Source organism: Perna viridis, chromosome 13, assembly GCF_037379345.1.
Source record: "Perna viridis isolate PV_CMFRI_1.1 ecotype Kerala chromosome 13, ASM3737934v1, whole genome shotgun sequence".
In the NCBI taxonomy this organism is placed as follows: domain Eukaryota; kingdom Metazoa; phylum Mollusca; class Bivalvia; order Mytilida; family Mytilidae; genus Perna; species Perna viridis.
The window spans coordinates 28,996,940-29,024,902 of record NC_142457.1 but is presented as its reverse complement, the minus strand read 5'-3'; the positions used below and the strand labels follow the sequence as shown (position 1 = coordinate 29,024,902).

The window sequence follows — 27,963 nt, the reverse complement described above, 5'->3', positions numbered from 1 at the left end:
ACATCAAATTTGTACACTGTACCTTGTATTTTTTGTTGTTAAGACACATTTTGACAGTATAAGCGATGAGAGCAGACTTTCCTGATCCAGGATAACCCACCAGTACCAATGGCATCTGTTCTTTCCCTGTGATGTAATTCATAATATCAGCTACATCTTTATCTCTTCCCAACAAAACCTGTAAGAAATGGTACAGAGTTAGAAACAGCAGCCTGCCCACCAGCCTGAGACTGGCTATTTTTTAGGTTGGGCTGGCTAATTTGAGCAAAAATCTATATAGTAAATATATTGAAAAACTGATAGAATTTGGGTGAGTTTCCTACCCTGCAAGGTAGGAAACTCAAATGGCACAATATAAATCTAAGTTAACTCATTCAGATCATACTGGATTCCAATTTGCCCTGTAACATATATGTATCAATTTGATCCGATGGAGCAGTGTAGCAAACAGAGTCATCACATTCTGAGATGTTTGTTTAATATTGATTTGTTGTGACATGTATTGTTAATTTGATCCTCTATCCTACATAACAACACCTAGATGAGCTGTCATGTACTACCATAAATCGTGTACGAAGTTACAACCCTAGAATAATCCTACAAGGAGGAATGACCCTGCCAGCCCAAGCCATATTTTATAGCCTACCTGGCTGAGTGGGCTAGGGTGCTGGACTATGTGCAGGCAGTGTTGCCATAAATGTCTCAGCAGTACGAGTTTGAGACCCGCGGAGGGAATGACTAAAAATTTGTTTCGCTTATTTGACAGTTCTAAAATTGTTGGGAATTTTTCAAACCCTTCTATGCTTACATTATATATATATACCTGAGATCTCTGGAACATGAATGTTTCACGTTACATATACCTGAGATCATGTTATATATATATATACCTGAGATCTTTGAAACATGAAAGTCTCATGTTCTTGCTTAAGGATGTCTGTCAGACTGGGAGCTATTCCAAGACTATTGGTAGGATATTGAGATTCCAACATTGTTTTGAAATGTCTCAGTACACGCTCTCCCATTTCTTCAAATCCAGTCAACAAGAGACGTCCATTCTCTTCTTTTTCATAATTGACACTGTAGTCAAATGTCTGAGAAGGATATTTTTCTCTTAACTTATCTACAAAAAAGTTAAAAAATGTAGAGTTTGTACAAGAAACACGTAATAAATAGCCCTTGGCTACAACTGGTATTCAATATCAATCTTTTGATCATCATATTAATTTTGATCTCATTATTGGACTAAAATATCCCTTCCTATGCTGAAAAAAAACATTATAGTGACAGAGCATCAGTAATGTCCTTAATAAGTGGATGCTCTGAAACATGAATGGCTCAAAATCATTGTGTCAGGAGTGATGTATTTTGGAAATGATGAATGCAGTAAGGAAGTAATTGTCTGAACTTTTAAAGCAGATGCACAGCTTTCAGCTATATGATGAAAGAGCCATGAATCATCAACAGTCTTAATTACCAATAGCACCATCCCATATTAGGATCCCTAATAGGGAAAGCCTAAGACCACATTATTAAAACAAGGATATGTTGTAAAATTAAAAGATCACACTGTCAGAGAAGAAAAAAAGCCTTCAGCATGAAAGAAATTTTAGTTTGATCAGTTAATAATAGTCGCATGAAAAAAACATTTGATATGTGTGAAGGACTTCAGTTTATTATTTAGTATCAATATATGGTATGATGTAAAATAATTTCTGTGTAAATAAGGAATGTCTATGTTGTAAAAACCTTTCTGTTGAGATAAAGAATGTCTATGCTGTGCAAAACTTTTAGCGAAGATAAAAATGTCTATGTTGTACAAAACTTTCAGTGAAGATAAGGAATGTCTATGTTGGACAGACCTTTCAGTGTAGATAAGGAATATCTAAGTTGTACAAAACTTTCAATGTGTCAAAGTTTCCTTTCCTCTTTCATCTACCCTGGACTTGACTTTTTATGAGCAACTCGGCAGGTGTTTCTAGAAAAGCAGAGGATGCTTACTCTACCGGTGCACCTGGTCCATGCTCCCAGTTTTTAGTGGAGGCCAAGTTGCTCATTTGATTTTGCTACTTTGTATGTGTGATTTTAGTTACTTTATGTTCTTTGTTGTGTATGTCTGTTTTCCATTTCTGGTCTTTGTCCCTGAATTACATTCTTTTGATTACCGCTATAACCTTGGTTCCCTTGATTACTCTTTCAGTGTAGATAAGCAATGTCTATGTTATGCAAAAATTTCAGAGTAAACAAGGAATGTCAATGTTGTACAAAACTTTCAGTGTAGGTAAGGAATGTCTATGTTGTACAAAACTTTCAGTGTAGATAAGGAATGTCTATGTTGTACAAAACTTTCAGTGAAGATAAAGAATTGTTCAGTTGTACAAATCTATCAGTTGAGATAAAAAAATGTCTATGTTGTACAAAACTTTCAGGGAAGATAAGGAATGTCTATGTTGTACAAAAATTTCAGAGTAATAAGGAATGTCAATGTTGTACAAACCTTTCAGTGTAGGTAAGGAATGTCTATGTTGTACAAAACTTTCAGTGAAGATAAGGAAAGTTTATGTTATACAAACCTTTCAGTGTAGGTAAGGAATGTTAATGTTATACAAACCTTTCAGTGAAGATAAGGAATGTTAATGTTATACAAACCTTCAGTGAAGATAAGGAATGTTTATGTTATACAAACCTTTCAGTGTAGATAAGGAATGTTTATGATTTTCATCTCTTTCTGTCAGATACGATTTAATGTTTTCATCTTTAACATGGTCCAGATAGTCTGGTGTCCTCATCAAAAACAAAGCCTGTATATTTAAATAAATAACTAAATAATAAAATTCATGATTACTTTTCAATATTTTTTATGACAACAAACCTACAATCCATTCTAAACAACAAATGCAGACATTTCCATTCATAAATTTCCCTCTTAATTATGGTGCCCTAAGATTATGGTTTCCCAATAAATAACAAACACATTACCTTAATACTTCATGATCAAAGAACATAACATGAGCAAATTGGTGAGTGTTCGATAACTCATTGAGTGTACAATAACTAACTCAGTGGGTGTTTGATGAGTAAGTCTGTTGTTTTTTATGGCTCAGCAGTCATTTAATAATGTTTAAGTGTTTAATGGGAACTTCAGATGATATTTGACAAGCAACTCAGCAGGTTGATGAGCAATTTAATATCTGATAAGTAGCTCAGTGGGTATTCAAACAAGAAAACTACAGGAAGCCAACTAATTGCCTGTGTTATAATACTTTCTTTATGTTACTTTGATGTTATCTTTACTTCACTTTGTCATCTCATGATCTGAATTTTTACAGCATCAGACTTACATTTCTATTCTGGTCCCAGTAGCCACCAACCATGATCTCAGAAGTGGTGACAGACATACCAGGCATCCATTTATACCTAGAAAGGACAAGATATTGATTACAAAGAGTAATCAAGGGAACCAAGATTCTAGCGGAAATCAAAACACTGTAATCCAGGGACAAAGACCAGACACGGAAAACAGACAACCACAACAGAGAACATAAAGTAACTAAAAATACATACAAAGTAACAAAAGTAAAGGAGTAACTTGGACTCCACTAAAAACTGGGATCATGGACCAGGTGCACAGCTAGGGTACAAGCTTCAAAATACATCCATGTATACATGATATGACAGCTGATTTATTTAACAATGCATGTTTGATGTCACCAAAACCAATGTATGGTGATTTATTTCATAATTTATATTTTTTTTTCAGTTTTTAATATACATGTACAAATACAACGTACACTTTTAAGACTGCAAAGGGAAATAAATATCTAATATGACCTGCTTCAAAGCTCTTTAGACCACAGTCATGGTAAAAAAGTGATAAACACATGACCAACATTTCATGCAACACAAAGGCTGCGTCCCTTCAAAATATGATATGATGAAAACTTCCAAAAAATATGATACTGTACCTTGCTCTAATATCATCTGGAATATCTTCTATCTTAGGAACCCAACCAAACCTTTCTGATACCAAACTCAGGAAATAAGGATATGTATTCTCTTCTCTACATCTAAAACATTCCATGATACAAACATATGTTAGAAAACCAAAGCCAGGCATGAAGTTAATGTTAAATATTTGAAACTCATTACAATTATTTATGGAATGTTTCATATTTTTGAGCAGGTCATATAAAATAACCTTGTTATTTTTACCTTATACACAGTGAAGCAGATATAACAAACTGACAGTACAGACATATATCCCCAGCCACCGCAAAAAAAGTTGAAGTGCAAATGCCCATACCTCCTGTAAAATTTATAATTTGCCAAAAAAATTTGCAGCACAATATGATCAACAGCATATGGTGACTATCAATCCTACAAAACTTGAACAAAATCCGTTGAGCAGTTTCTGAGAATTTGTGTTAACAATGTTTTCATAAAGTGTAGAAGATACAAACTCAAAAAAGTCCCATAACTCCTGTAAAATTTGTTAAATCAAAATGGCAGTGCAATATGATCAACTACAAATGGTGACTAACAATCCCACAAAGTTTGAACAAAATCCATCAAGTGGATTTCAAGTTGGGTGCACAAGTGTAACTGGATGGACAGATGGACAGATGCAGTATTGAAGTTCAATAGACAGGATGCTTGCTATGATTCAGCAATAATAGAATGTTTATTTTGTACCTATCAAGTTCAGACAAACAAGCCATCAATGTTTCTCGTGTATCAGCATCTTTAGGAACACCCCATCGTAAATCACACTCAACTAGTCGTAGTTTTCTTTCTTCACACCACTGCCTCAGCTGTGGGAATACCATCTTTACCAAATAATCTCTTTCATTGTTCATATCTTTAAATGTACTGCTTACAAATAGTCTTACAGTCTTCCAACCTTTTCTCTAGAAGAATAATACAGAAATTCATAAACATGTACATGTAATGAGAAAACCATCAGTTTCAAGACAACCGAATTAGTAATTTTTTTTTTTATTTATTCTTGCTTTTTGTTATATAACAAACCATGCTGACATGACTAACCCTTCTGACATACAAGTAACTAAGGCCAAAAAATGTATGTCTGTTTCCTGCTACCCTAGTTTTTTTTACTGTTTTTAGCTGTAAATGTTCCAAAGTATAGGAGAAAATAATTTTTTTTACTCATTCATTGAAAAAATAGAAACTAGGCTTCTAAATTTTCCCCATTACCTAACAAGGCAGATTTTTTAGTAAAATTTTGCTCCTGTGTGAAAAATGTTCTTATTCTTATCTGATATCAAATACAAAGCTCCCCCTCACAATGAATATAGTGTCTAAGGGCACAGTTGTAATGTCTTCAGACCTCTATTGATGGCTATCTTCCAGATTGGTGGGCAGAATTACATTTGAAATGTATACCCATGTTTATTGGCTATAAATACCGTAAAAGAATAAATGTTAAACAAATGTTCTGAAATACTTTCTGTAATATACACAAGAATCAAATCTAAGACTCTCGGTTATAAATGTTCTGACATAATTAATATGGGATATCAAACCAGAGTCTTTGGTCTGGGTTATGAATGTTCTAATGTAATTAATGTAAGATATCAAAACTGAGTTCCTGGGATATATTTATTCTGACATAATTAATATGAGATATCAAACCTGAGTTGCTGGCTTATTAATATTCTAACACATATATAATTTATGTGAGATATCAAAACTGAGACTCTGGATTATAAATGTTCTAACATAATAAATGTAAGATATCAAACATGAGTTTCTGGGTTATAAATGTTCTGACATACATGTAGTTAATGTAAGATCTCAAACCACAGTCTCTGGGATATAAATGTTCTGACATATATATAGTTAATATAAGATATCAAATCTGAGCTTGTGGGTTATAAATGTTCTGATATACATGTAGTTAATGTAAGAAATTGTGCTCCTTTACTAGCTGACCTATTCCTTCACTCTTATGAGACTGACTTTATAGCTGATCTGATCAGAAAGAAAGAATATTGTTTGGCTAGATCCTTCAATCTCAGTTTCCGCTATATAGATGACGTGTTATCTTTAAACAATCCTAATTTCGGGGATTTGATACATCGCATCTACCCAAAAGAACTTGATATAAAAGATACTACAGACACTGTGAAGTCAGCCTCATATCTTTACCTACACTTAGAAATTGATGGTAAAGGAAAACTATTGACCAAACTTTACGACAAACATGATGACTTTTCATTCAGAATTGTCAACTTTCCTTTCATCTGTGGCAACATCCCTTCAGCTCCTGCTTATGGAGTGTTCATATCACAACTCCTACGTTATGCCAGAGCTTGCCGAAACTACGCAGACTTTTTGTGTCACGCTAGAACTCTAACAAATAGGCTTCTGGAACAGGGTTATGCTGCTACAAGATTGAAGTCATCACTACAGAAGTTTTATGGTCGTCATCATGAACTCGTGGATCATTATGGTGTATCCATCAGCACCATGAAAACTGATTTATTCAACGGGTCATAGTTTTCCTTTCCTCGTTTGTCTACCCCGGACTTGACTTTATGAGCAACTCGGCAGGTGTTTCTAGAAAAGCAGAGGACGCTTACCCTACCGGTGCACCTGGTCCATGCTCCCAGTTTTTATTGGAGTCCGAGTTGCTCATTTACTTTTGTTACTTTGTATGTATGATTTTAGTTACTTTATGTTCTTTGTTGTGTATGTCTGTTTTCCATGTCTGGTCTTAGTCCCTGGATTACATTCTTTTGATTACCGCTATAACCTTGGTTCCCTTGATTACTCTCTCAAACCACAGTCTCTGGTTCGACAAATGTTCTGACATACATGTGGTTAATTAATGATATAAAACCTGAGTTTCTGGGTTATAAATGTTCTGACATACATGTAGGTAATGCAAGATATCAAACATGAGTTTCTGGGTTATAAATGTTCTGACATACATATAGTTAATGTAAGATCTCAAACCACAGTCTCCGGAATATAAATGTTCTGACATACATGTAGTATGTAAGATATCAAACCTGAGTTTCTGGGTTAATTTCTGGTTTGTTGTTCGACACAAGAGCATCTACATATTTCTCCCATACTCGTGGATCATCTGACAGTTCTAATCCGCCCATCAATTCTGACAGATCAGCATCCTGCCATTTGTCAATCTGTTTAGGTCTATATTTCGCATTAACTGGCTTAGCCTCCAAGGTGACTGGCTGATTTGTCTTTTCTTCATCTGGATGTTCAATGATTTTATTTTTCAACTCGTCATGTTGTTCATTTTTCTGTGCAGAAGTGGTCTTTTCTTGTTCTTGGACGTCTGTAGTTTTTGATGTAATGGGATTTGTTTCTAGTTGACCAGGTTTGGTCTGTGCCCGAGATGGTTCATTTTTTGTGGATCCCTTTGAAGTCTCTTGTCCCTGAAGGTTTTTTTTCTTTGATGAACCACTGCCCATTCTTTACTAAAATTAGATCTGCAACAAAAAATATCATCACACAACTAATATGTGTAAAAATAAAGGTACAGGAATATTTTAAGTCTTAGTGATGGTAGCTAATTGTTCATGCCCTCTTATTCCGAAACACTTCATTCTGTAGAAACTATTATATAGATTTCTATTTAATGCACACATTTGTAAGATCCCTTGAAATCCTTTTCAGGATATGTTTTTTGGTACCACTTACTCCAGCTAAAAATCATGCAAAATGTGATTCATGGTTGGAAAGCCTACATATTTATATTTTTTATATTTTGTTTAAAACATTATACTAAACAGAAATAAACATATTGTTTTTCATATAACCCCTGTTCATAAGAAATATAACTTATGTAAAATGTAATGCAGAATTCAAAATAAAGGGAGATAACTCTGTAAATGACACTTAAATACAACAGAAACTATTGGATTTTCAATAAGAATTATCTCCTAATAGCAGACAGATTGGAATGAATGATTATACATTTCATCACAAAGACCTGTAAAGCAACTAATATTAACAAAAATAAAAATATGTAGCCTTTTTTGGGGTGTATCACATTTTACAGAATTTGCATGATTCTTACAAAGACTACTACTTAATATTTGCATTTTCTTTCATTATCAGAGTACATTTAATTAAAGTACTATGTACACAATACAACTCATCAAGTAAAAGCAATATACCAAATATATAATCAATGTATCCAACATAAATTCAGAAATTTGTTACAGAAATGTGTAAAACAGATGGACAACTGGACTTACTAACAGACAAGGAGATTGCAATCATAGCCCCCACTATATTTACTCCCTTTTAGGATTCAGTGCTGAAAGTATTTTTTTTTTTACAGCCGCTGTCAAATCCCAAAAGGGATAACCACTCAGACCCCACAAAAAATACTGTTGGATTTGAAATTCCCCTAACCCAGTCAGGTCAGTTTTTAGGTGCCTGGTTAACTTGAATAACTTATATACATGATGTAAATTAAAACTGTGGTCATACAGTACAGTGCATTGCATTTTTCATATTATTTAGAACTGATTTCCTTATACATATCAAGCTGAATGTCAAGCTATACTACAGATTTCTGAAGTATAAACTGTAATCATTAATCAAACAGAATCCAACTTCACACACATTTTCAAATTTTGTTAAATTTCACCTTTTTTCCAAATTTTTAAACCTGTCCAAAGTGTGTTTAAACTTAAATAAAAACCAAATTCAGCTTAAGAAAATAATTTCCTTGATGAACATAAGAATTTAAAAATCTTTAAGAAACTTTTTATCAATTTGAGTTTTCCGTCCAAATTTACTTGGTTAAAATCACTGCTATTCACTTCCTGTTTATTAATTGATTAACTAATAATTATAGAATGGTGATTTTTACTGATTAAAGTGTTAAATGATGTTCAGCACATTTAATACTTCTTGACACTGTACTACAAGAATTAAATTCCCTAAATGCAAATTTATTACTTAATATTTTTAATGGCCAAAAGGAATTTCAAAAAATATTCAGTTGAAGACTAGATCTCAATTTAAATTCCAGAAATATTGGAAAATTATTGAGCTGCATAATTGCCAGAAATATATTTACTGAATATATAAGAGGTATTGAATGATTTTAAAGGAATTAAATTTGGACTATATTTTTTTGTAGTGTTGAGAAATAGTAAGGAAATTTAAGTGATGAACTGGTGACATAAGGCAAAATGATCGAAAACCAAAAAATGAATTGCCTCATTATTCTTAAATTTAATTTCACTTTCAGTTACTGAAAAGTGAATTATAAACAAATGACATGTATATAAATGCTTCTAATAGGAAAATAAGAAAATAAACACAAATTTCATAAAATTTTATCATAGACCTATATGAATGAAAGAGATTTGCAACTAACTGAAATCTCACAACACACGGTGGGGAACAAGATCTCATATTTACTAAATTAACAATGACATCTTCATTTAAATTATCATAACTAAAAAGGTATTGTGAATATTGTAAAAAAAAGTTTCCCATTCTATGTTATCTTAGCTTCATGTTCATATCATATTTATATTTCTACAAACAAAAAAGAAGTATTGGAAACAATCTACCGCTTATTTTTAGCCTTAGTTTATTTAGAGTCAATTTTACAATTTGCATGTATGTAATTTAAGGACAAAGCACCGTATGTCATTCCCACATATGTCACTTGAATTATTGCCAGTTTTATTTGCTTGCTTTGAAGCTTTGTATGTATTTTAATGTTGTATGTCTTTTGTGTCTTATATGTATCATTGTTATTGTTATATATGTTGGGTTTTAAAAGCTCAGTAGAGCTTGTGTTGTAATGTTTTGCATGTACCACCTTTTAAAAGTAATTCAATTTAAATTGATTATTTTCAAATTAACTAATGACTTTTTTGTTTTTGTTTTTTTTTATATATATAGATAATTGAATATAAAATCATCAGTTTCCCCACTTTGCTACAATTATTCTAGGGGAAACCAACAATTAATTTTTTTTTTTCGTGGCCTTATAATAGGTAAGAAGATTTTACCTTAATTTCAGAAAAAAAAATCACCTTTCAATGGAGAAGTACAGGTCAACTTGTACCTACTTCTTGCCCTCTTGACCAAAATCACAAAGAAGTAGAGCATTTTTCTCTTCTGGTTTCCTTGTTGCTACAATAAATCATAAACAAAAGCGAGAGCTCAGAAAAAAGTCATAAAATTTGGAACCAGTCGTTTACATTGATTATAATTACCGTTCAGTTACGGACCGATACAGAAAAAATACGCCAAGGCCTGGATCTTTTATATAAAAAATAGTTCTTTTCTTAAAAACTTATACACTGCCTGCATCTGGTAAAAGAGAGGTATATGTCGTCAATTAATCTGTTCAGTATTAAGAGCTAGTGTAAAACGAAAATGCGATAAAGATGAAATCCTAAACAACCGAAAGTCCAATATGTCTTCTCGCAACATCTAAACAAAATGTGAGGACTTGCCTTAAATGAATTGGTTTCCTAAACTTAATAAGAATCCACACATGGATTTTTGTTTGTTTGTTTGTAGGGGTTTAACGTCCGAGCAGCAATATTTCAGCTATATTCAGACAATGAACATGAAATGGATGATAAAATGAACATGAAATGATAAAAAGAAAGGATGGGTCACAAGGATAATAGGGTCGACAAATTTTGATTGCCACTGGAAAAATCCACACATGGAAAGTTATAGAGCTGGATCTTCATATTAACCCATGAAAGAGATGTCAGTTCACTTTAATTAGAAAGATATTATCCGCAGTGAAATACAGACAAGCTAGTAGTTGTAATACCACCTACTCTCATAGTGGTATTAATACTATGTGAATGTTAAAACTTCTGAAGATTTTCTTGAAAACCTAAAATCCCAAAGTTTTTCGGAAATTAGTTCTCTTCAAACTTTTGACTTTTCAACACCGACATTACATTTAAAGAACTTATTCGTAAATCTTTTGCCGATTCGACTAGAAATTATGTTGTCCACATATTTTTCTAAAACATCTCAGAAGGGTAAAGTTTGCTACACCGAAAAGCAGGTTTTAAGCTTACAATTATTACTTGATTTCCTAATTGATAACATATTTGTCACATTTGTAGGAGTTCTTTCTCAGCAACAAGTTGGTTGGCACTCAAATGGTCACTAATTGTGCTCCTTTCCAACCATACTTGTTTTTGTATTCATACGAGTCTCGAGTTTCTTCACAATCTCGTAAAGAATAAAAATATAGGAGTTGCGAAATCCATTAGTTTCACATATATTGATTATTTATTGTCAATTAACAACCTTTCCTTTGGTAAATGGTTACCTTCAATATATTCACCAGACGATGATATAAAGGAGACCACAGACAGCTTGTTCAGCATCTTTTTGGACCCTACATTTCGAATTTGTCAACAGCAAACATCACAGTACCAAGATTTGTGATAAGTTTTAAGTAGCTGTCTTTGTAAGAATCATGCAAAATCTGAAAAATGTGATACACCCGAAAAAAGGCTACATATTTTATTTTTGTAATTAAGTTATCTTATGGGTCTATATCATGAAATGTGTAATTACATGTATTCATTTAAATCTGCCTGCTCTTAGGAGATGATCAACAATGAAAACCCAATAGATTCTATTGTATTTGAGTGTCATTTACAAAGTTATCTCCCTTAATTTCGAATTCTACAGTGCATTCTATACAATTTTTATCTCCCATGATCACGGGTTATATGAAAAACCAAGTGTTAATTTCTGTTTACGAAAGCATTTTAAACAAAATATCAAAAATAAAAATATGTAGGCTTTCCAACCATGTATCACATTTTGTATGATTCTTAGCTGGAGTGCTACTTAAAATTATATCCATATAGTTACCTTCATCTCTTGCATATGGTGCTTGTATTTCACTACGCTAGAGCAAGTACCAACTGCTCTTGATTTCCTTGGACGCCATACATGTCTCATGCTTATCAGACTCCTGGATCAGTGATACGAGAAAATGCGTCTCAAAATGCCTCTTACCAAATTCTTTTTCGGATACCAGTCCTTGGTTGACAAATACTCAGTTTCTTCCAAAACAATGAGTAATGACAGCTTTTCGTATTTTTTTTTCTTTGTACCAATATGACCACTGATTTACAACGTACCTATAGAATGCAAATACTATTTAATCACCACCGCAATAGAAGAGGGTGGTTTGGCGCTGTAAAACCTAGATTTAACCGGCCATCACTTCGTTTGAAATGGTCGTACCACGTGCAGGTACCAGCTATACTCCGGTGACGTATTTTTTTTTTTTTTTTTTTTGGTCAGATTTATTATGGACTTGATTTGATTATGGATGGAATTATAGTACGGTAATTTTGTTATCCTTATACAGAAAAATGCTTTGGTCAGGGAAGTGGGGAAATGTTTAAGAGACAGAGGTGTGGCGTGGTAACATCCATGGTGCCATCAAACCAATAGATTCAACATAGTGACAGGATCACGGAAATATTTCACACAGTTACGCTCACTGATACTTGAAATGCATTAAATAAAAATCAAAGAAGAGCCCCGCTGTATTCGACTTTTTAATTGTTGCACGAATGATTTATTTTACATAGTTCAGGAACTTTTAGCACGGAATGAAAATAATAGATCTGCACCATCCAATTCTCAACCCCGAAATAACATGCCACCGAAATTAATCTCCAGTTTCAGAATTGTTCATATCTTATTTCTCTTCAGAGTTTTTTGTTATGAAACCCAGGTCAGGGTATGATTACTAGGCCCAAATTATTCAAAAACAAGTGAAAAAAAAATAAAAAAAACTTTTTTATTAAACAAAACAGATGTAAACTGAAAATACAATAACAAAACAAAACATCTCATTCTAGTTATATGTTCTGAAATACAAAGAAACTATAAACACCCTCTTCGCCGACTAAGGTATATCTTACCCAAAATAAACCCATGAAATTAATGAATAAACTTTAAACTGCCAGTTACTTTATGTGTAGATGTTTTGGTTGGCGGATGGTATATGGTACATTTATTATTTTTAAATACAAGCACTTGGGTTATTATCATGCTTGTCGATGTTATGGAGTTTCATTGTTGTGTATATAAAATCGAACATACTGACATGTGGCAAAATATCATCATAGACATTAATAATAATTCATAAGTTCATCACAGGTATGTGTTACTTCTATACCTTCATAACGAACAACAAAATACCGAAGTACAAATGTAAAAAGCTGTTGTAGCATGAGAAAATTGTCAGAATATCAATTTTATACTTCCATTTACTGGCATAGAGCAATAAAACTCCTAATAACACACATAGCAGAAGCAATAGGATCTAGAGTTAGCATTCAGATTTGTCCTGGTAAATATTTCTACTATAACCTATTTGTAGAAGGATCCAGAATCATATTGACTTTTAACAAAAATACATCGTATTTTTAAATAGAGGGTCTAAAAAGCCTGAATTGCTTATCTGGTTTAAGTAGTCACATTTTATATCTTATAAAAGCGCCCACGTTTTTTTCTAGGATATATTTTTTTTTAAAAATACCCCCTCCCACTTAGCAAAGCGAAGGTATAAAAAAGACAGCCATTCCAAATTTCGATGATTTTCGAAAGTAATAACATCAAAAAATAGCAAAACAAAATCCAACAAAATGCTTTTATTTCCAACATAGATAAAAAAAGATTTCCACAGAGAGATCCCATCACGCTGAACACTTTTACCCAAGTCAGAATTTGGCTAAACCTAACGCAATTTTGAGACATATGCGAAAAACTTCTGTCTGACCCCTATGTTATATTTTTAAAACGGCGGCCATGTTTTTCGACGGATCAGAAATCGAAGCATTAAATTTTTACAGGATTCCCAAAAGAAAAATTACACTTTCACTGCATTCTGTCCAGCAGATACTTGAAGAAAACGATGACGTCGACGATGGACGCCAGGAAAAATATTTTGATACTATGTTATGCATTTCAATTCAATTTTACTTATTCTTAAAAAAAATAAAACAAAATCATTCCTCTCCTGTGGATGATTTAAGGTTGAAAATATAAAGGTATTCGTTATATCCCAGTAAAAGTACATTCCTCCCTGTGAATGATTCGTGGTATTTGTTATATCCCCACAACACATTCACTAGCATACATTAACTATTAAACCTATTTCCTAAATTACCAACACCCGACGACATTCACTGTCGAATACGTAAGTTACAACATGTATTATCTGACGGTTTGAAGGAACACTATGAAGATTTGTTTGTACCCAATTAGAGTCACAGTCAAGAATATATGTGTAGGGTGTTGGCTTCTGTCTACCGACTGTGACTTGATCGGTTTATAAAACATTGCTTTAGTTATATATACTTTTAGACCGTCACATGAAAAACAAATTTAATGGGTCAGTATACAATTATATAACTTTAAAACCATTGTTATTACACATTATTTATCAGTCAGCATTCAATTAATTAACAAATAAACTAACCCTAAAGTCCGTGAAAATGGCAGAAAATAAGATAAATTGGAACCATTTCAACTCAGTTAAGCAACACTCCACAAACGTGATTTTTTTACAGAACTTCGCACGCTGTTTGTCATAAAATTTCAATGCTCATAGTCTCAATAAGAACCTACATTATAAAGAAATGACTTTGTAATATCAGTAAATGCCATCTTCTTGAAAATGAAAAATACTAACTCACAATATAGACACATGTAGTCTAAAATGACTTGTTCCTATGACCAGTACTATAGTATTAAAACGTGTTTTTATACTAGCCGAACTGTACAGCTGGCAGTGGGAGCAAGTCCTGTGAAAAATGTCAGTATCGAATAGTGTGTAAAACAGCCGTAATCGTTAACCTAATGCATGCCTACAATGCCTTACTGGTTTCTATGACTACTAGTAGTTTCCATCATTCTCCCCAACAGATAATTCACCAGTGACTACATCTTCCACCTGATGTAACTGTTCTTTTTAAATTGTTGTTTCACAGGTTGTCTCTTTGTCATTGTTAGAACTATCCATGGCTACACCGTTTGTGTCTTGTTTGGAGTTCCAAACTGTACTCCTTTCGTGACTCCCTTCCATCAGAACATTTGTCGTATTATCAGAATCACGCTCATCTTCGTTATCATCATCTCTAGCCGAGTTATCAATTGAGTTCACTTTCTTGTCATCATCTCTAGTCGAGTTATTGATTGAATTCACTTCGTTATCACCATCTCTAGTCGAGTTATCGTTTGAATTCACTTCGTTATCATCATCTCTAGCCGAGTTATCGATTGAATTCACAGTACGACCAGAACTTGTTCCTCTCGAGTTTTCATGGTTACCACTCGTTGCTCTTTCATCATTATCATCATTATGTACAGTATCATCTGCCTTAGGCTTCCAATCATCATTCTGCTGAAAACCAACATTTATGACGTTTTCTGAATCATCTTCATCCACCTGAGTTTCCTTTGTCGTTACATGAAGTTGATAATCAGGAAAACACATTTCTGATGATCCCGATGATTTAAGTCCGTGCAACTGTTGATCGGAAGCATAATGCATATAACTCCGTGCAATTATCTTCGTACAAGAAGAACTAGATTTGTTTAAGTCTTGCATAGTTTGATGACAAGCTACATCAAATTGGCAAGCTGGGAAAGGTTTAGTGGGTGAATGGACGAAATGAGAAGAACTGTGTCTCTGTTTACGGTGTGATTGTTCGTGTAGTGTCAAATCTTCATTTTTCACATCAGGATGTTCCAGAGATGGTATAGATGAATCTTCCTGGACGAATTTGCGTTCCGTATGAGCTGGGGAATGGTTTGGGTGAAATGACGTATTTATTTGATGTTCAGATGTGTACTTATTCGGTAAGTGCTGCGTCTGGCTTTCTTCTCCCTGATCACTTCTATGCACAGAACCGTCCAACGGTTGGCATACATTTGAACTCAAATTGTTTGCCAATAATTCATTTAGATGTTCTTTTTTATAACAAGTAGAAACGGATTTAGTATAATTACTGTCGCTGACAAAAGGACCATAATTCGACACAGAACAGCTGTAATTATTGTTGGTGAGAAATTTTGATAGTTGATAATAAGGGGACATATAGGCATTTGTTTCTTGATAGCCATACTGCATACGACTTTCATGTTGATTACCTCGCCCCTCCCGATAGTGTTCAGTTTGCAAACTAGGCATACATTCATAACTTTGTCTGCTGTAATTCACAAGAAGGTTGTCACTTCCAGCCTGGGAAACATTTAACTGAGGAGAGTATGCACTATCTGTTTCCTCGTTGTCTTTGTTGCTAACGGATGCAGAGTAGGTTTCTGTGCTATTTGAGGAGTCCTCGTCTGAAACCGATTCATCTAAATCGTCAGCTTTCTGCCAAAAGCCCGAGTCATTTCCAGTAAACAGAGACTGTCCATACATATTGTAATAGCTATTAGATTCACTTGGAGGCGCCCTTAACTGTGTGTTCTCTGCTGAAATCACTGGTTTGTTATGGTTGTACATTGACAACAAAGCATTCTTTTCTTTCCTGTAGTTCAGGGTAGAGGTGAATGTCGAAATTGGAGGCACCTTTTGTGAGTGATTGACTTGTAGTTCCATGTTTGAGTTATCACTAATAGATGATGTGACTGGTAAAGGTTCCGAGTTTGAAGTGGTAAAGACTACATCTTTGTGAATCGAGTCATTAGTATAATGACTGTGGTCGCTGGTCTGAGTCTGTTCATCTAGTACTTCGTTACCATTTGAGTGAGATTGATACAATGTCCTTTTGTTTTTACTGAAGTCTATAGCTTTTAGTTGGTCATTTTTATTAACAACTACACTGTTGTCAACTTCCTGGAACAGTCGTCTTTTACTTCTATTTAGGCTGTCATACTGTCCATAAATGGGGGAAGTACTTTTAGAACCACCAACCGAAACAAAACAGTCTTCTTGGATAAAGTGTTGTCGATCATCTCCCCTGAACATTTGAGCTCTTTTAGAATTTTGTTCTTCAAGCCTTCTTTGCTCTGCATGTTTCATTAAAAGCCTCATATACTCACTCGGGTGATCATCCTGTAAAACTGGGCTGCTCGTCATTACCCCTTTTGCTTGGCCCGGGCTAGTCGAGCCTGTCATGACCCCTTTTGTTTGGCCTGGAGTACTGATCATGCTCCCTTTTGTTCGATCTGGAGTACTCATCATGACCTCTCTTGTTTGGCCTGGACTACTCGTCAGAAGCCGCTTTGTTACGTCTGGGCTACTTGTCATGAGGCCTTGTACTTGGCAGCTGCTATTCATTACATTGTTATTTTTATCAATCAAATTAACAGAAGATTGTGACGATTTTGAGGTGAACAAAGGACTTGTAATAGGCCTAAAGTAGCAACTGTTGGTGGCATCATGTGGCTGCTCCGTAACTGTTATAACTGTATCACATGATTGTGGAACTCTTGGCATAGACATTTCTTGCTCTTTCATTAGCAGGATTCCCTGCATTAGTTTTTTTACTGCTGGACTGTAAGTATTTGTATTTCCTTCCATACATTCATCCCTGGTTGGTATTTTGTCATTCCTTTCTAGAACCTGACTTGTCCCACTTTCAGTCTCATTATTTACAGATGGAGTCAAATTCACATGAACAGTATTATCCTTCCTTGTTGATGGTTGAACAAATTGTTTACTATAATTTGAACTAACTGTGACTGGAATGTCATCTTCAACTGGCCCACTGTAAGTTTTAACACACAGAGGATTAACATAAAAGGCAGCTGTTTTTGTATCCCCAATATTTTCTTCTGGTTTCCTTAAACTGGAATTTTCAATAGAACGGACACCTTGCTCATTAGCATTTTCCATCACAGCTCGCTGATTGTTTAAAGCATTTTGTAAAAGTAATTGTTGTTGATATGACAACAGAAAGTGATTCCAATTAAGGAATTGGCTACTGTCATTCAAATTTGATACGTTGTTGAGGGGGGCAACGTTAAGAGTTGGAACACTGTGTTGAATCTGTCCTCTCTGGTACATCTGGTTAACAACTGGAAGCGGTGTAAGGAAGTTCAGCACACCTCCACTTGCATCGTGGTAATGTATTAAATTTTGATAAAGATCTTGTCCCCCTAAACCAAGACCTTGGTGATTAACTGGGGTTTGGAATGCTGGTCTGTACAACCCATAGTGATAGGTGCCTAGATTTGGATATGATGATGTTGTCATTGCTATGGTAGCCCTTGGAAGGGAATTCACAGGCATTGCTTGCTCTCTTCTGAATGGCGCGGGTGATGATACCCCTGTAATGCCTGTGTTGACATGGGACAGTTGCTGAATTGTGTTATCATTGATATGTCCATGAACCGATTTCACAGGAAGACATGGGTAAGCAAATCTGTCTGTGGCTACATTAAACGGTCTGACATAAGCTCTGGGGTTGATTGGCTTCTTATAAGGAGACGGCGTTGCCGGCACTGGTGTCGTTTGTTTTCCTGTATGAGACGGTACAGATAATCTAGGATGATAAAACAATGGCGAATAAGTTTCTTGACTTAGATTACTCACATAAGAAGTCACAGGTTTAACATCTGGCTGTGTGCTAATTGTTGAAGTATAAAAGGCAGTCTGATTTCCATAGAAATTTGTAACAGCTGTATGAACATTTGAGACAATGGGCCTTTTATTCTCAGTACTTTCTAGATTGCTATTTGCAACATCATAAAATTTCTGCAGATGTTGGTCCCGTTCCTGTATTTTTCTTATCTGTCTTTTAGCTCTAGCTCTTCGATTTTGAAACCAGTTCTGAAATACATGTATAATAAAATTTTTGATCAAAATTTAAAAATTATTTAATCTAAATCTTAAAACAAATGAAGTGTCCTGTTTCAAGGATTGCTATCACTCTCTTGATTACCAATCCAATCAGGAGGTCAGGCAAAATGGCATTAGTGTTTGTCTATATGTTGTATATTGAGGCACTCCAAGGACAGAATTGAAAGAATTGTTGAGTGAATTTTATGGTGAGATTGTTTTAGTTCATTTTTACCTTACATTAAAGGGGGATGGTGAAGGCCCTATAAAACTGGTTAAAAACCACTTGAGATGTTGGTCATTAATGTGTATTTGTGTCATTATATTACTTTTTAGTTTGATATAGAACTAAATTGCCATTGTTTTGTTACCATGGATTTTATTACTCTAGTTGTTGGGGCCTTTCAGAGCTTACTTAAAATTGTTTTTACACTTGTTGAAGAGCTTTTGTTGATCTCTGAAAGTATTTTCTGTTTTAAATATGCATTTATGTTACACACACGTACACTGGTTCATTTGTTACGTTTACCATATCCGTATTTTTTTTATTACTATAAACAACATGGGGAACATTTAAATCAGTACAAAATTGCATGTAGCTTCTTGTAACAATCAAGCAGAAAGATTTGGTCTGACAGAAACTGAAAATATCAAATGCCATTCTTGCCTGAAGATGCAGAGACATGTCGCTGTGCTAACAGAGCAGCATAAACAGGGAAATCGTATATGGAGAACACATCAGAACAACAACCCTGTGAAGTTTTAAAATATAAAGTATGAGGTGTCATGCTTTTCAAAATTAGACAACTAGAAGATTACATAATCTCCTTCTTCAAACAAGCAGAACAAAAGCCGATCAGACAATGACAAACATCAAAAGATGGCAGAAGCTCACTAGAATGTAGCTCGCTAAATAAAAATAACAAGAAATAGTCAGGATTTTTTTTTAATCCATCACCATTCAAGCCCTTTTTATAATATAATCAAGACTAGTTACAGGAAATAATAAATAGTTCCAAATAAGCAAGACCTGTGTGAATCAATCAGATACTAGCATGTCTGTCAAGAAACTGGCTAATCTGCATTTCAATGAAATGGCTCTTTAAGGCCCCTTCAATCCTGATTTCCTAAACAACCAAGGCCACAGCACCCAAAGGCAATGGCAACCTCACAATGATTGTACAGAATATTGTTTATGAGTTTCATACAGATGACAGAGACCTTGAATTAGAGTGATCAATGTGTGGTTCAATCCTAAAATAATGAATATACTGATCAACTAAGCTTAAAGCAGTCGGTTAGAATGCTAGGTCCTTGTGAACGCCATATATTCTGTCTACAGGTTTTCCGATGTTCTGATTTCAATTGTAACTAATTAAATTCTTGCCATATTAAATTTTGCCATATAACATGGCCAGGTCGTGGTACAAATCGAATGGTTCAAATTCTATTTCAATGAAAGCAGATTTTCAGGAATTAAACGATGTGCAAGATTTGTCTTAATTGTAAATTAGAGTGGGGTAAAAGTGTCTTAAATTTCACCGTCATACAACATTGATAAAACAACTAATGCCAAGGTTCAACAGATCAATAATTTATGCTATTCTGTTTCCCAATGTCCTAACAATGCATATAATACCGAAATACTGTACATGTACTTTGTTTAGGGAACTCAGGTGAAAATGTAGATCTAGTTATTCTTGTTAACACCAAGTTATACAATCCTTAATTATTAACCTTTTTTTTTTCTTGGCGATGAACTTTGAGATCTTAATACACATTATTGGTGCTGAAGTCTGAGATCTAAATAAACATTATTGGTGCTGAAATTTGAGATCTCGATAAACATTATTGGTGCTGAAGTTTGAGATCTCGATAAACATTATTGGTGCTGAAGTTTGAGATCTTGATAAACATTATTGTAAAATATCATTAATTCCATTTAGTGATTTTGAGGAACAATCTAATTAAAACTACATGTAGCTCTTGTTATTTGTGAATGTGGAGCATAGTGAATAAAGTTGAGGAGTTATAAATAAGAGAAGGGTACCAAATGTTCATAAATGAATGTCCATGTTTGCTTCTGATTGTAAATACTGGTACAATAGTTTACTTTTCATCATTTATTGATTCTGTTGTAACTTTTGTTGACTGTGGTGTTACACAATTAAATATTCTCTTGACAGAGCTAACAAGTCTCAGATAGAAAATTATTTGTCCACTGTACAATATCTAAGTTGGGTCAAAATCTAAAATAGGAGGTGCACAATGGAAGTATATAATAGAGATTCTGTGAAAGTTTCATTTAATTCCATTCAGTGGTGTAGTCAGACATTGGGTAACAGGTCTTTGTAAGAAGGGTCGCCTCTGCATAACTGAAGGAATGAAAGAAAGGAAGTATGGACGAAAGGAAAGACAGACACCCTTATAAACTTCCCACTTTGTTAATATGTTTATACCTCTGAAGGTATTAACTGTTTTGTATTCAGGTTATATAATTATATATGGTAGGGTTGCCATAAAAAACAAGAGGCTCTAAAGAGCCTGAATTGCTCACATTGCTCTATGAACAACATTCTATTGTTTTTCTTGGATAAAAATTCCTAATGCTCATACCTAAGAAACAAGCATATCAATTTTTATTCAATTCTGTCCAGTAGTTTCTGAGGTAAATTTTTTTCTTTAAAGTAATATAATATCATTAAAAATAGCAAAAAAAGGGAAACAATGTTTAAAAAGGGAAATAACTCCAACATGGCTCACTAAGTCTCACTAACCACTTCCGGGTCAAATGACCACCCCCCTATGTAGTACCAAAAACACACTGAACCTAGACATATGCATTGTAAGTGCATTATTTGTGTGTATTATGATTAAAAGTAGTCAAAATAAAGCTAAGAATGTGTACTTTAAAATCATATATGTAATTAATTACAAAAGTGTATGAATATTGTTTACATGTGTGAGTAATTTGCCTCCATGCTGTCAGTTAGCAGAACAGGTAAAAATGTGGATTTTCAGTATTATTTATTCAAGTAAATTTTGTGAAGAATTTCTACTATCATCGTACCATTAGCATAATGATTTTGGAAGCCTTACTTTCCAAGCTTCGCAACGATATCCAACTTTAAGATGTCATTTGTCCTGGGATTTCACAGTGAGACTTTGAAAATTACTTTTTTAACATGTAAAGTAATGGAAACGTTAGAAGTGGTTAGTGAGACCTTAACAGATTACAAAGAAAATTTGACCATATATAGATCTCATCATGCTGTACACTTATACCTAGTCAGAATTTGGCTAAACCTAACAATTTTGAAGATATACACTAAAAACCACTGTCTGACTCCTCTGTTCTATTTTTAGTAATGGCGGCCATGTTTTTTTATGAATTCCCACATCAGTTCTATGCAGGATACCCAAAGGAACATACCAAGTTTGGTTTTATTTGGCCATGTAGTGTCAGAGGAGAAGAGTTTTGAAAAACAGTTAACGATGACTACGGACGACGAGGACAACAGACCCCAAGTGATGGCAATAGCTCACATGTCCTTCAGCCAGGTAAGCTAAAAATTCATTAGAATAGAAATGGCCACATTGTGGCACCTCATTCCTTAATGGTTCCAATCAAAACCTCTATCGATAACAGGGCATTGCATCTACTACACTTTCCAACAACCTCCAAAATCAATCCCAACCTACCTTTGAAGTACGAAAACTTATTATACATTATTTCAAAATGATCAATTCACTTTTACTCAATTCATCATTCAGAAATAATAAAATATATTCTTCCTAGAGAACCTGATTCCTAGCCCCATCTGAGACCCTGATTCCTAGCCCATCTGAGACCCTGATTCTAAGTCCCTCTGAGACCCTGATTCCTACATGGCTCAAGTCATAACATTCAAATTCAAAGTCTCCCTGTGTAATACAGCACCTTGTAGTTTAAATTCAGAAGAGATCCATTCATTTTTACTCAAGTTATTGTCTGGACAAAAGGAAAGCATTTTTCTGGCCCCTTTTTCCTAAAAGGGTTAAGTCTCAACCCCCACAGTCAATCACAGCCTTTTTTTGGTGTATGGTGACTTGTAAATTCCATTCACTAAAAGTCAAGTTATAAAATGGTAATTCTGGAAAATGCTTATTTTATGGCCCCTGATCCTAAAACTGTTCCAGCCAAAACCGCCAGAAATACTACCAACCTTCCTCTTTTGGTTTTGAACATTTGTTTTTGTGTTAAAATTTTATAGTTCCCAAGAAAATCATGTTCCTACAGACAAAGACATGGATAAATAATGATAAAGATGACAATGACAACCAACCACAATATTTTTTGCTGCCATATAAAAAGCAATATATGTTTTGTAACAATAGTTATCATACAGGTACATGTGTACTTACCCTAACTTTTTCTTCTGCCAGGTCTAATTTCCATCCAATGGATTCTAACTTTTTCTTGCATGGATAATTATTGACAAGAAAAACTTGCTCCAGAAATGTCACTTGGTCCTCAGAGTATGTTGTTTTCTTCCTTCTCTTTGGCAAAGGACAAGGGTCAAGATCATCTCTAAGGTTAAAAGGTGGTAGTCTCCGTAGATGTTGGATTGTCGGCCCAGCTTCTGTGGGTACTACCTTAGTGTCTTGGCCTTAATGAAAATTGAAGTCATAAAAATAAACAGGAATGAAAAAATACATACCACAGTATCATCTGTATATGTATTGTTTAGTGATTCAAGGGAAATCTCACCTGTTATTTTAAATATTGAAAAAAGTCAATTCTTACCATTCGACTGTATAATTTGAGTTACAACTACAAAGGTATGTCATGCAATCAATGGATTTCTAGTTTTTTTTATAGAAATTGTAGAAAGGCTGGTCAAAAGATTTTGTGGTTGAAGACCTTTTGGTATCTCTTGTGTTCCAATATATGTGTTTTTTTCTTCTATTTTTAGTACTAGAATGAAAGCATGTTTAAAATAAAACCCTACTGTGGCATGGACATCTGATCTATCACAATCAACATTCACTGAACATTTTTTGTTAGGGTATTATGGACAAAGGACAAAAGGAAAGATGGATAACATTTCAATTACAATTTAATTTTATTGTGTATTTCTCAACTTGGCAAGATATAATATTTTCCATACACTAAATTGGTATTGTGACATTAACAATGATCAGGTCCTCGATCTGCAATTTAAATAATTCAAAACTAAATAAAGCTTTGGTGAAGGGACAAACCTTAATTTTGACTTTAATCTATTAGAAATTAAATTAGATGGATTGTTTTTAATTCTTGACTAGGTTATGCGAAATAGCCAACTTCAGGGGAGTTTTTGCTTCATGAAAGACGAAACATTAAATACAAATGTAATGTTATTACACTTAGTATTTTGATAGTTTAAGCAAAGAAAACAAAGAAACAATGTATTTCTAACACACCCATATTTTGTGATGTTGCATACTTGACATTTTGATTTCAAGTGATATTGCATGACTGGCTTCATCTGTTTACATTCACAACAAAAATGTTCGGAAGTTTAATTGTCGGTTGGTTGGCTTTTGGTGGATGACTGTCTCATTGGCAATCATACACTGTACCACATCTCCTACCTCCATAATATATAGAAAAATTATCAGAGTGAACATCAATTGATCAAATATCTATCAGGTAACTGACTAAATTTGGTCACTTTAAGAAAGGGGCCATCCAAAAACAAATGGATTATACATACAAAAAGTGAATATACTTGACTCCACCAAATTAAATGTATACCAAAATATATTTTTTTTTATTGTAATGAAGAGAAGCTCACACAGTTGGAAATTCATAAAATTTCTACAGAGAAATATAATAAAACAATTGTGTCAGCTTGATACAGCAATATCATGTTTTATGAAACATTTACATGTAAAAGAGATATCAACCTCAGCCATGGGCCATAAAAGTGTTCCATAAAACATGATATCACATGCACTGAGCTGCCATAATTGAATAAAATTCTCAAGTGTGCTCAGAAATAATTAAGTGAGATAATAATTTTGAGTCACAAGTATTTAGAATGTTGATATCCAAATGTTTCTGACTTAAATCTAAATAAAGTGTTAAGATTGAAAAATATTGTCAACCGAAACCTATCTCTATATTCTAGGAGTCAGCTAAAAGTTTTCACTGTTTCCACATGAAAACAAAAATTTGAAAAAATGTTAAGATTTTTCATCAGTTTTAGATTTTTAAATCACTATTTAGAAGAAAGTTATCAGGAACTGTCTGTACATGTGATAACACTAAACAATGGTGCACTCAGTTCCTTTAGCTCTATTAGAAGTATTTCTTTGCAGCACCAGGGCACTAAGGTTTTATTCTGGGTTTGTTCTGTTGTAAATTATCATGGGCATCACATCTACTGCTACAGCTGTGCAGATTTGGACCCTTGTCCAGGGTAAAATAATTTGGGGACAAAATACTGAACCATCTGTTATTGTATGGGTCTGGCCTCTGTTCAACAAATTTTTAAACAATACTTAGTTTAAGGAGATCCACTTATGCCATAGAAAAAAGATAAGTTATATGACAACCTCTTATAATTCCAAGGTGAACATATTTCAGAATAAGACTTAAACAGACAACTGTTCAGCTGCAAATACCACCTTGAAGCTATAACTTTATTTTTGTTTTGCTTTTCTGTTTACCTCAGTTAAATAATCACGTGGACTTAAGGAGATAGACCTAGGGTAAGGGACACAATTCTTAAACATCAGTGATGTGTTTGTATTATATTCAATTTCACCAAAGCCTTTCAGCTTTTTTTTTAAACAGGAAGAAAATAGTTCAAGTTACTTTGATGCTTATATGAGATTGGTGTAAAATGGTGAATAAAAACGTTCAACTGACTTGTAAGAGTTGTGTCCCTTACCCTAGGTCTACCTCCTTCAGATAACATAAGATTCTTTCTTCTTATGTAGTTGCCAATATCTGTTCCATTGGTATTTTTCCAATTTTATAAATTTGCACCAGGGAGTCTACAATGTGTATTTCATATTAGAAAGAAGTCACTTGTAATAATCTATACTGAGTTGTGCCTTAGTTACATGTATTTGGCTGTTTATTGGCCAATCTTCTCAAATTAGGGACATCCAATTAGAATTCACAAGCATTGAAGAAGTTGCGGATTTCACATATTTAGGCAATGTAATAAACAATTATAATGGTACAAGCAAGACATCAAATCCAGACTGAGCAAAACAAGATCATCATTCCACTAGCTTAGAGCAATTTGGAGAATGAGAAAAAATCACTGAGACTTTATAAAAGCAATGTAAAATCAGACTTGCTTATGCCTCTGAGTAGTGGAGAATAATCCAAAGTGACTTTAATAAATTGGCTGCCTTCCACAATACAAGCTTGCAAAATCTGTAAGATACATTGATCAAACGCGATTTCCAACAAAGACTTATAAGAAATGGCATCTCATAGAGACATCAGAGAGGAAATGGAAAACAAAAGGTGGAAGAAAACCAAACAACATCACTAGAGTGTCACTAAAATGGACTCCAACTGGAAATAGGAAGCATGGGAGACCTAAACAAACATGGCAACAAACAGTGGAGGTGAGATGGGTATGTCAAGTCTAGGAAGTAGAGAAGCACAAAACAGGAAGTTATAGAGACATCTGGTGTTGGCATTATGTGCATCCAAGCAGAGGATTAAGTAATTTGAATTGGTATATCAATTTGTAAAATCACTGAATTATGTACTAAATTACATCAGCCAAGGGCAACTTTTTTTTAAATTTCTTTATCAATATGAAATTGATAAAATCAAGTAAATGAATGTACCCATGAGGCATGACCATGTCTAGAGAAATATCAAAATTTTTATTTTCAAAATTTAGCTGTTCACTAACACTATCCATTTTTGACCTCTTACTGCCAATTAAAGGATAAAAGAAATGTATAATTTGTGTGCCTAATAATGAGTTTAAAAGTATCCAATAATTGGGAATAGGCACTAAACTTTTTTTCAAAAATTCTATCCCCATTTTGTTTATGCCCCACCCCTTAACCTGTCCCTGTCATAACTCTTTAGGGTTTTCTTTTGGATTGCTCGGTTTTGTTTGTTTGTTTGTTTGTTTTTTTTTTTTTTGTTCCTTTACCAAACATGAAATTTTAAGAAAATCTATGCAGAAACCAAGTATATCAAGTAGAAGTACAGACCGTGTAAAGCTTCCCCAATAACCACCATTAAGCATACCCTATTTGCACTTATTATATATGTATTAAATACCTTTGAAATTACCATCTTTATCTGTGTTCACTTCATTTTCGTTGTAATTCTCTCGTCCAGACTTTTGCTCTGAGTGGACGACCTCCACATACTCAGACATGTTTGTCAATTGTTATTGATGAAACAAGCACGTGCTACCAATTATCACACACTTGACCAATCAAAATTCAATTATTAGTCTACAAGTACCGTGAATCGTTAGTTTATTTCATCCCTTTGATATGTCCTCAATTTAAAATGGCTAAGGTCAACATTTTTACCAAAGATACAGTACTTTCACAGAAAGTTATAAATGAAAAAAATTGTATTATCTTGCATATAAAAAAAATCATATATTTTGCATATCAATATAAAATAACGCATTTTAATGAAATATATCATACCTAGAAAATGCCTTCAATTATAATCTTGCATTTTATTTTTAATGAAAAATCTTGCGTATTGATGTAAAATCTTGCATTGTTATGAAAAAATGCATGCACATACTTTATTGTCCAGAAAAAAAGATTGGAGTCAAGTTTTAACAACTTATCAATGTCCTCTCCAAAATTAAAAATTTACATACATCAGCAACATATTCACAAAAAAAATATTAGCAAACAAACAAATGACAAATGAGAATGAGTGCGAAAAGGGAAAAATATTATGTCATGTGATCAATTATCATTACCAAACCATATTGTGTATTAGTACGTGGACTGAGATAACCACCCCAGTCCCTATGCCCCCTCTAATCAACCAAAATATGATTTTCAGCAACCATTATTCCTCCCATTTGCGAATCTTTTTGTAGACTTAATTTAATCTGAAGCATTTTACTTTTTTTTATTCTTCGAATTCTTACGTCCTACAA

General features: G+C 33.9%; 2 protein-coding genes and 1 long non-coding RNA gene across 6 annotated transcripts in view; 1 reads left to right on the top strand and 2 right to left on the bottom strand.

Annotated features, from left to right (window-relative positions):
* The window catches only part of LOC148600242 (TPR repeat-containing protein DDB_G0287407-like), a 35,748-nt gene extending 25,562 nt beyond the window's left edge, over positions 1-10,186 (bottom strand). The window contains exons 1-8 of one of the 3 annotated variants that reach the window (XM_088557477.1): positions 10,056-10,186; positions 7,035-7,478; positions 4,693-4,907; positions 3,966-4,067; positions 3,342-3,417; positions 2,687-2,801; positions 891-1,123; positions 23-178 (exon numbers count right to left, since the gene is read on the bottom strand). In XM_088557477.1, coding sequence (XP_088413603.1) covers positions 23-178; positions 891-1,123; positions 2,687-2,801; positions 3,342-3,417; positions 3,966-4,067; positions 4,693-4,907; positions 7,035-7,460 — 1,323 coding nt within the window. In that variant the 5' untranslated portion in view covers positions 7,461-7,478; positions 10,056-10,186. Of the gene's footprint in view, positions 1-22; positions 179-890; positions 1,124-2,686; positions 2,802-3,341; positions 3,418-3,965; positions 4,068-4,692; positions 4,908-7,034; positions 7,479-10,031 lie in introns of all 3 variants that reach the window. The other 2 variants (XM_088557478.1, XM_088557479.1) reach the window with 2 other exon arrangements.
* Positions 10,187-12,809: 2,623 nt separating this feature from the next.
* LOC148600240 (uncharacterized) lies at positions 12,810-27,263 on the bottom strand. Its single transcript, XM_088558318.1, has 3 exons — positions 27,111-27,263; positions 23,225-23,469; positions 12,810-18,811 (listed from the first exon to the last, which is right to left on the bottom strand). Exons 1-3 carry the CDS (start codon positions 27,208-27,210, stop codon positions 15,002-15,004), a joined length of 4,155 nt encoding a protein of 1,384 aa, XP_088414444.1. The 5' UTR covers positions 27,211-27,263; the 3' UTR covers positions 12,810-15,001.
* LOC148600241 (uncharacterized) lies at positions 15,749-24,055 on the top strand. 2 transcript variants are annotated; one of them, XR_015917911.1, is made up of 3 exons: positions 15,749-15,891; positions 22,187-22,381; positions 23,776-24,055. It is a non-coding gene; the product is annotated as an uncharacterized LOC148600241 (long non-coding RNA). The 2 variants fall into 2 exon arrangements; XR_015917912.1 differs by lacking the exon at positions 15,749-15,891 and adding an exon at positions 17,643-17,749.
* Positions 27,264-27,963: the final 700 nt, after the last annotated feature.

Excerpts from the sequence above, each read along its gene's own strand:
- LOC148600240 (XM_088558318.1), bottom strand. The coding sequence starts at position 27,210 with ATGTCTGAGTATGTGGAGGTCGTCCACTCAGAGCAAAAGTCTGGACGA. Across the intron at positions 23,470-27,110 it reads TAAAGATGGTAATTTCAAAG|GCCAAGACACTAAGGTAGTA; the intron begins GTATTTAATACA and ends ATTTTCATTAAG. Across the intron at positions 18,812-23,224 it reads TGGCAGAAGAAAAAGTTAGG|AACTGGTTTCAAAATCGAAG; the intron begins GTAAGTACACAT and ends CATGTATTTCAG.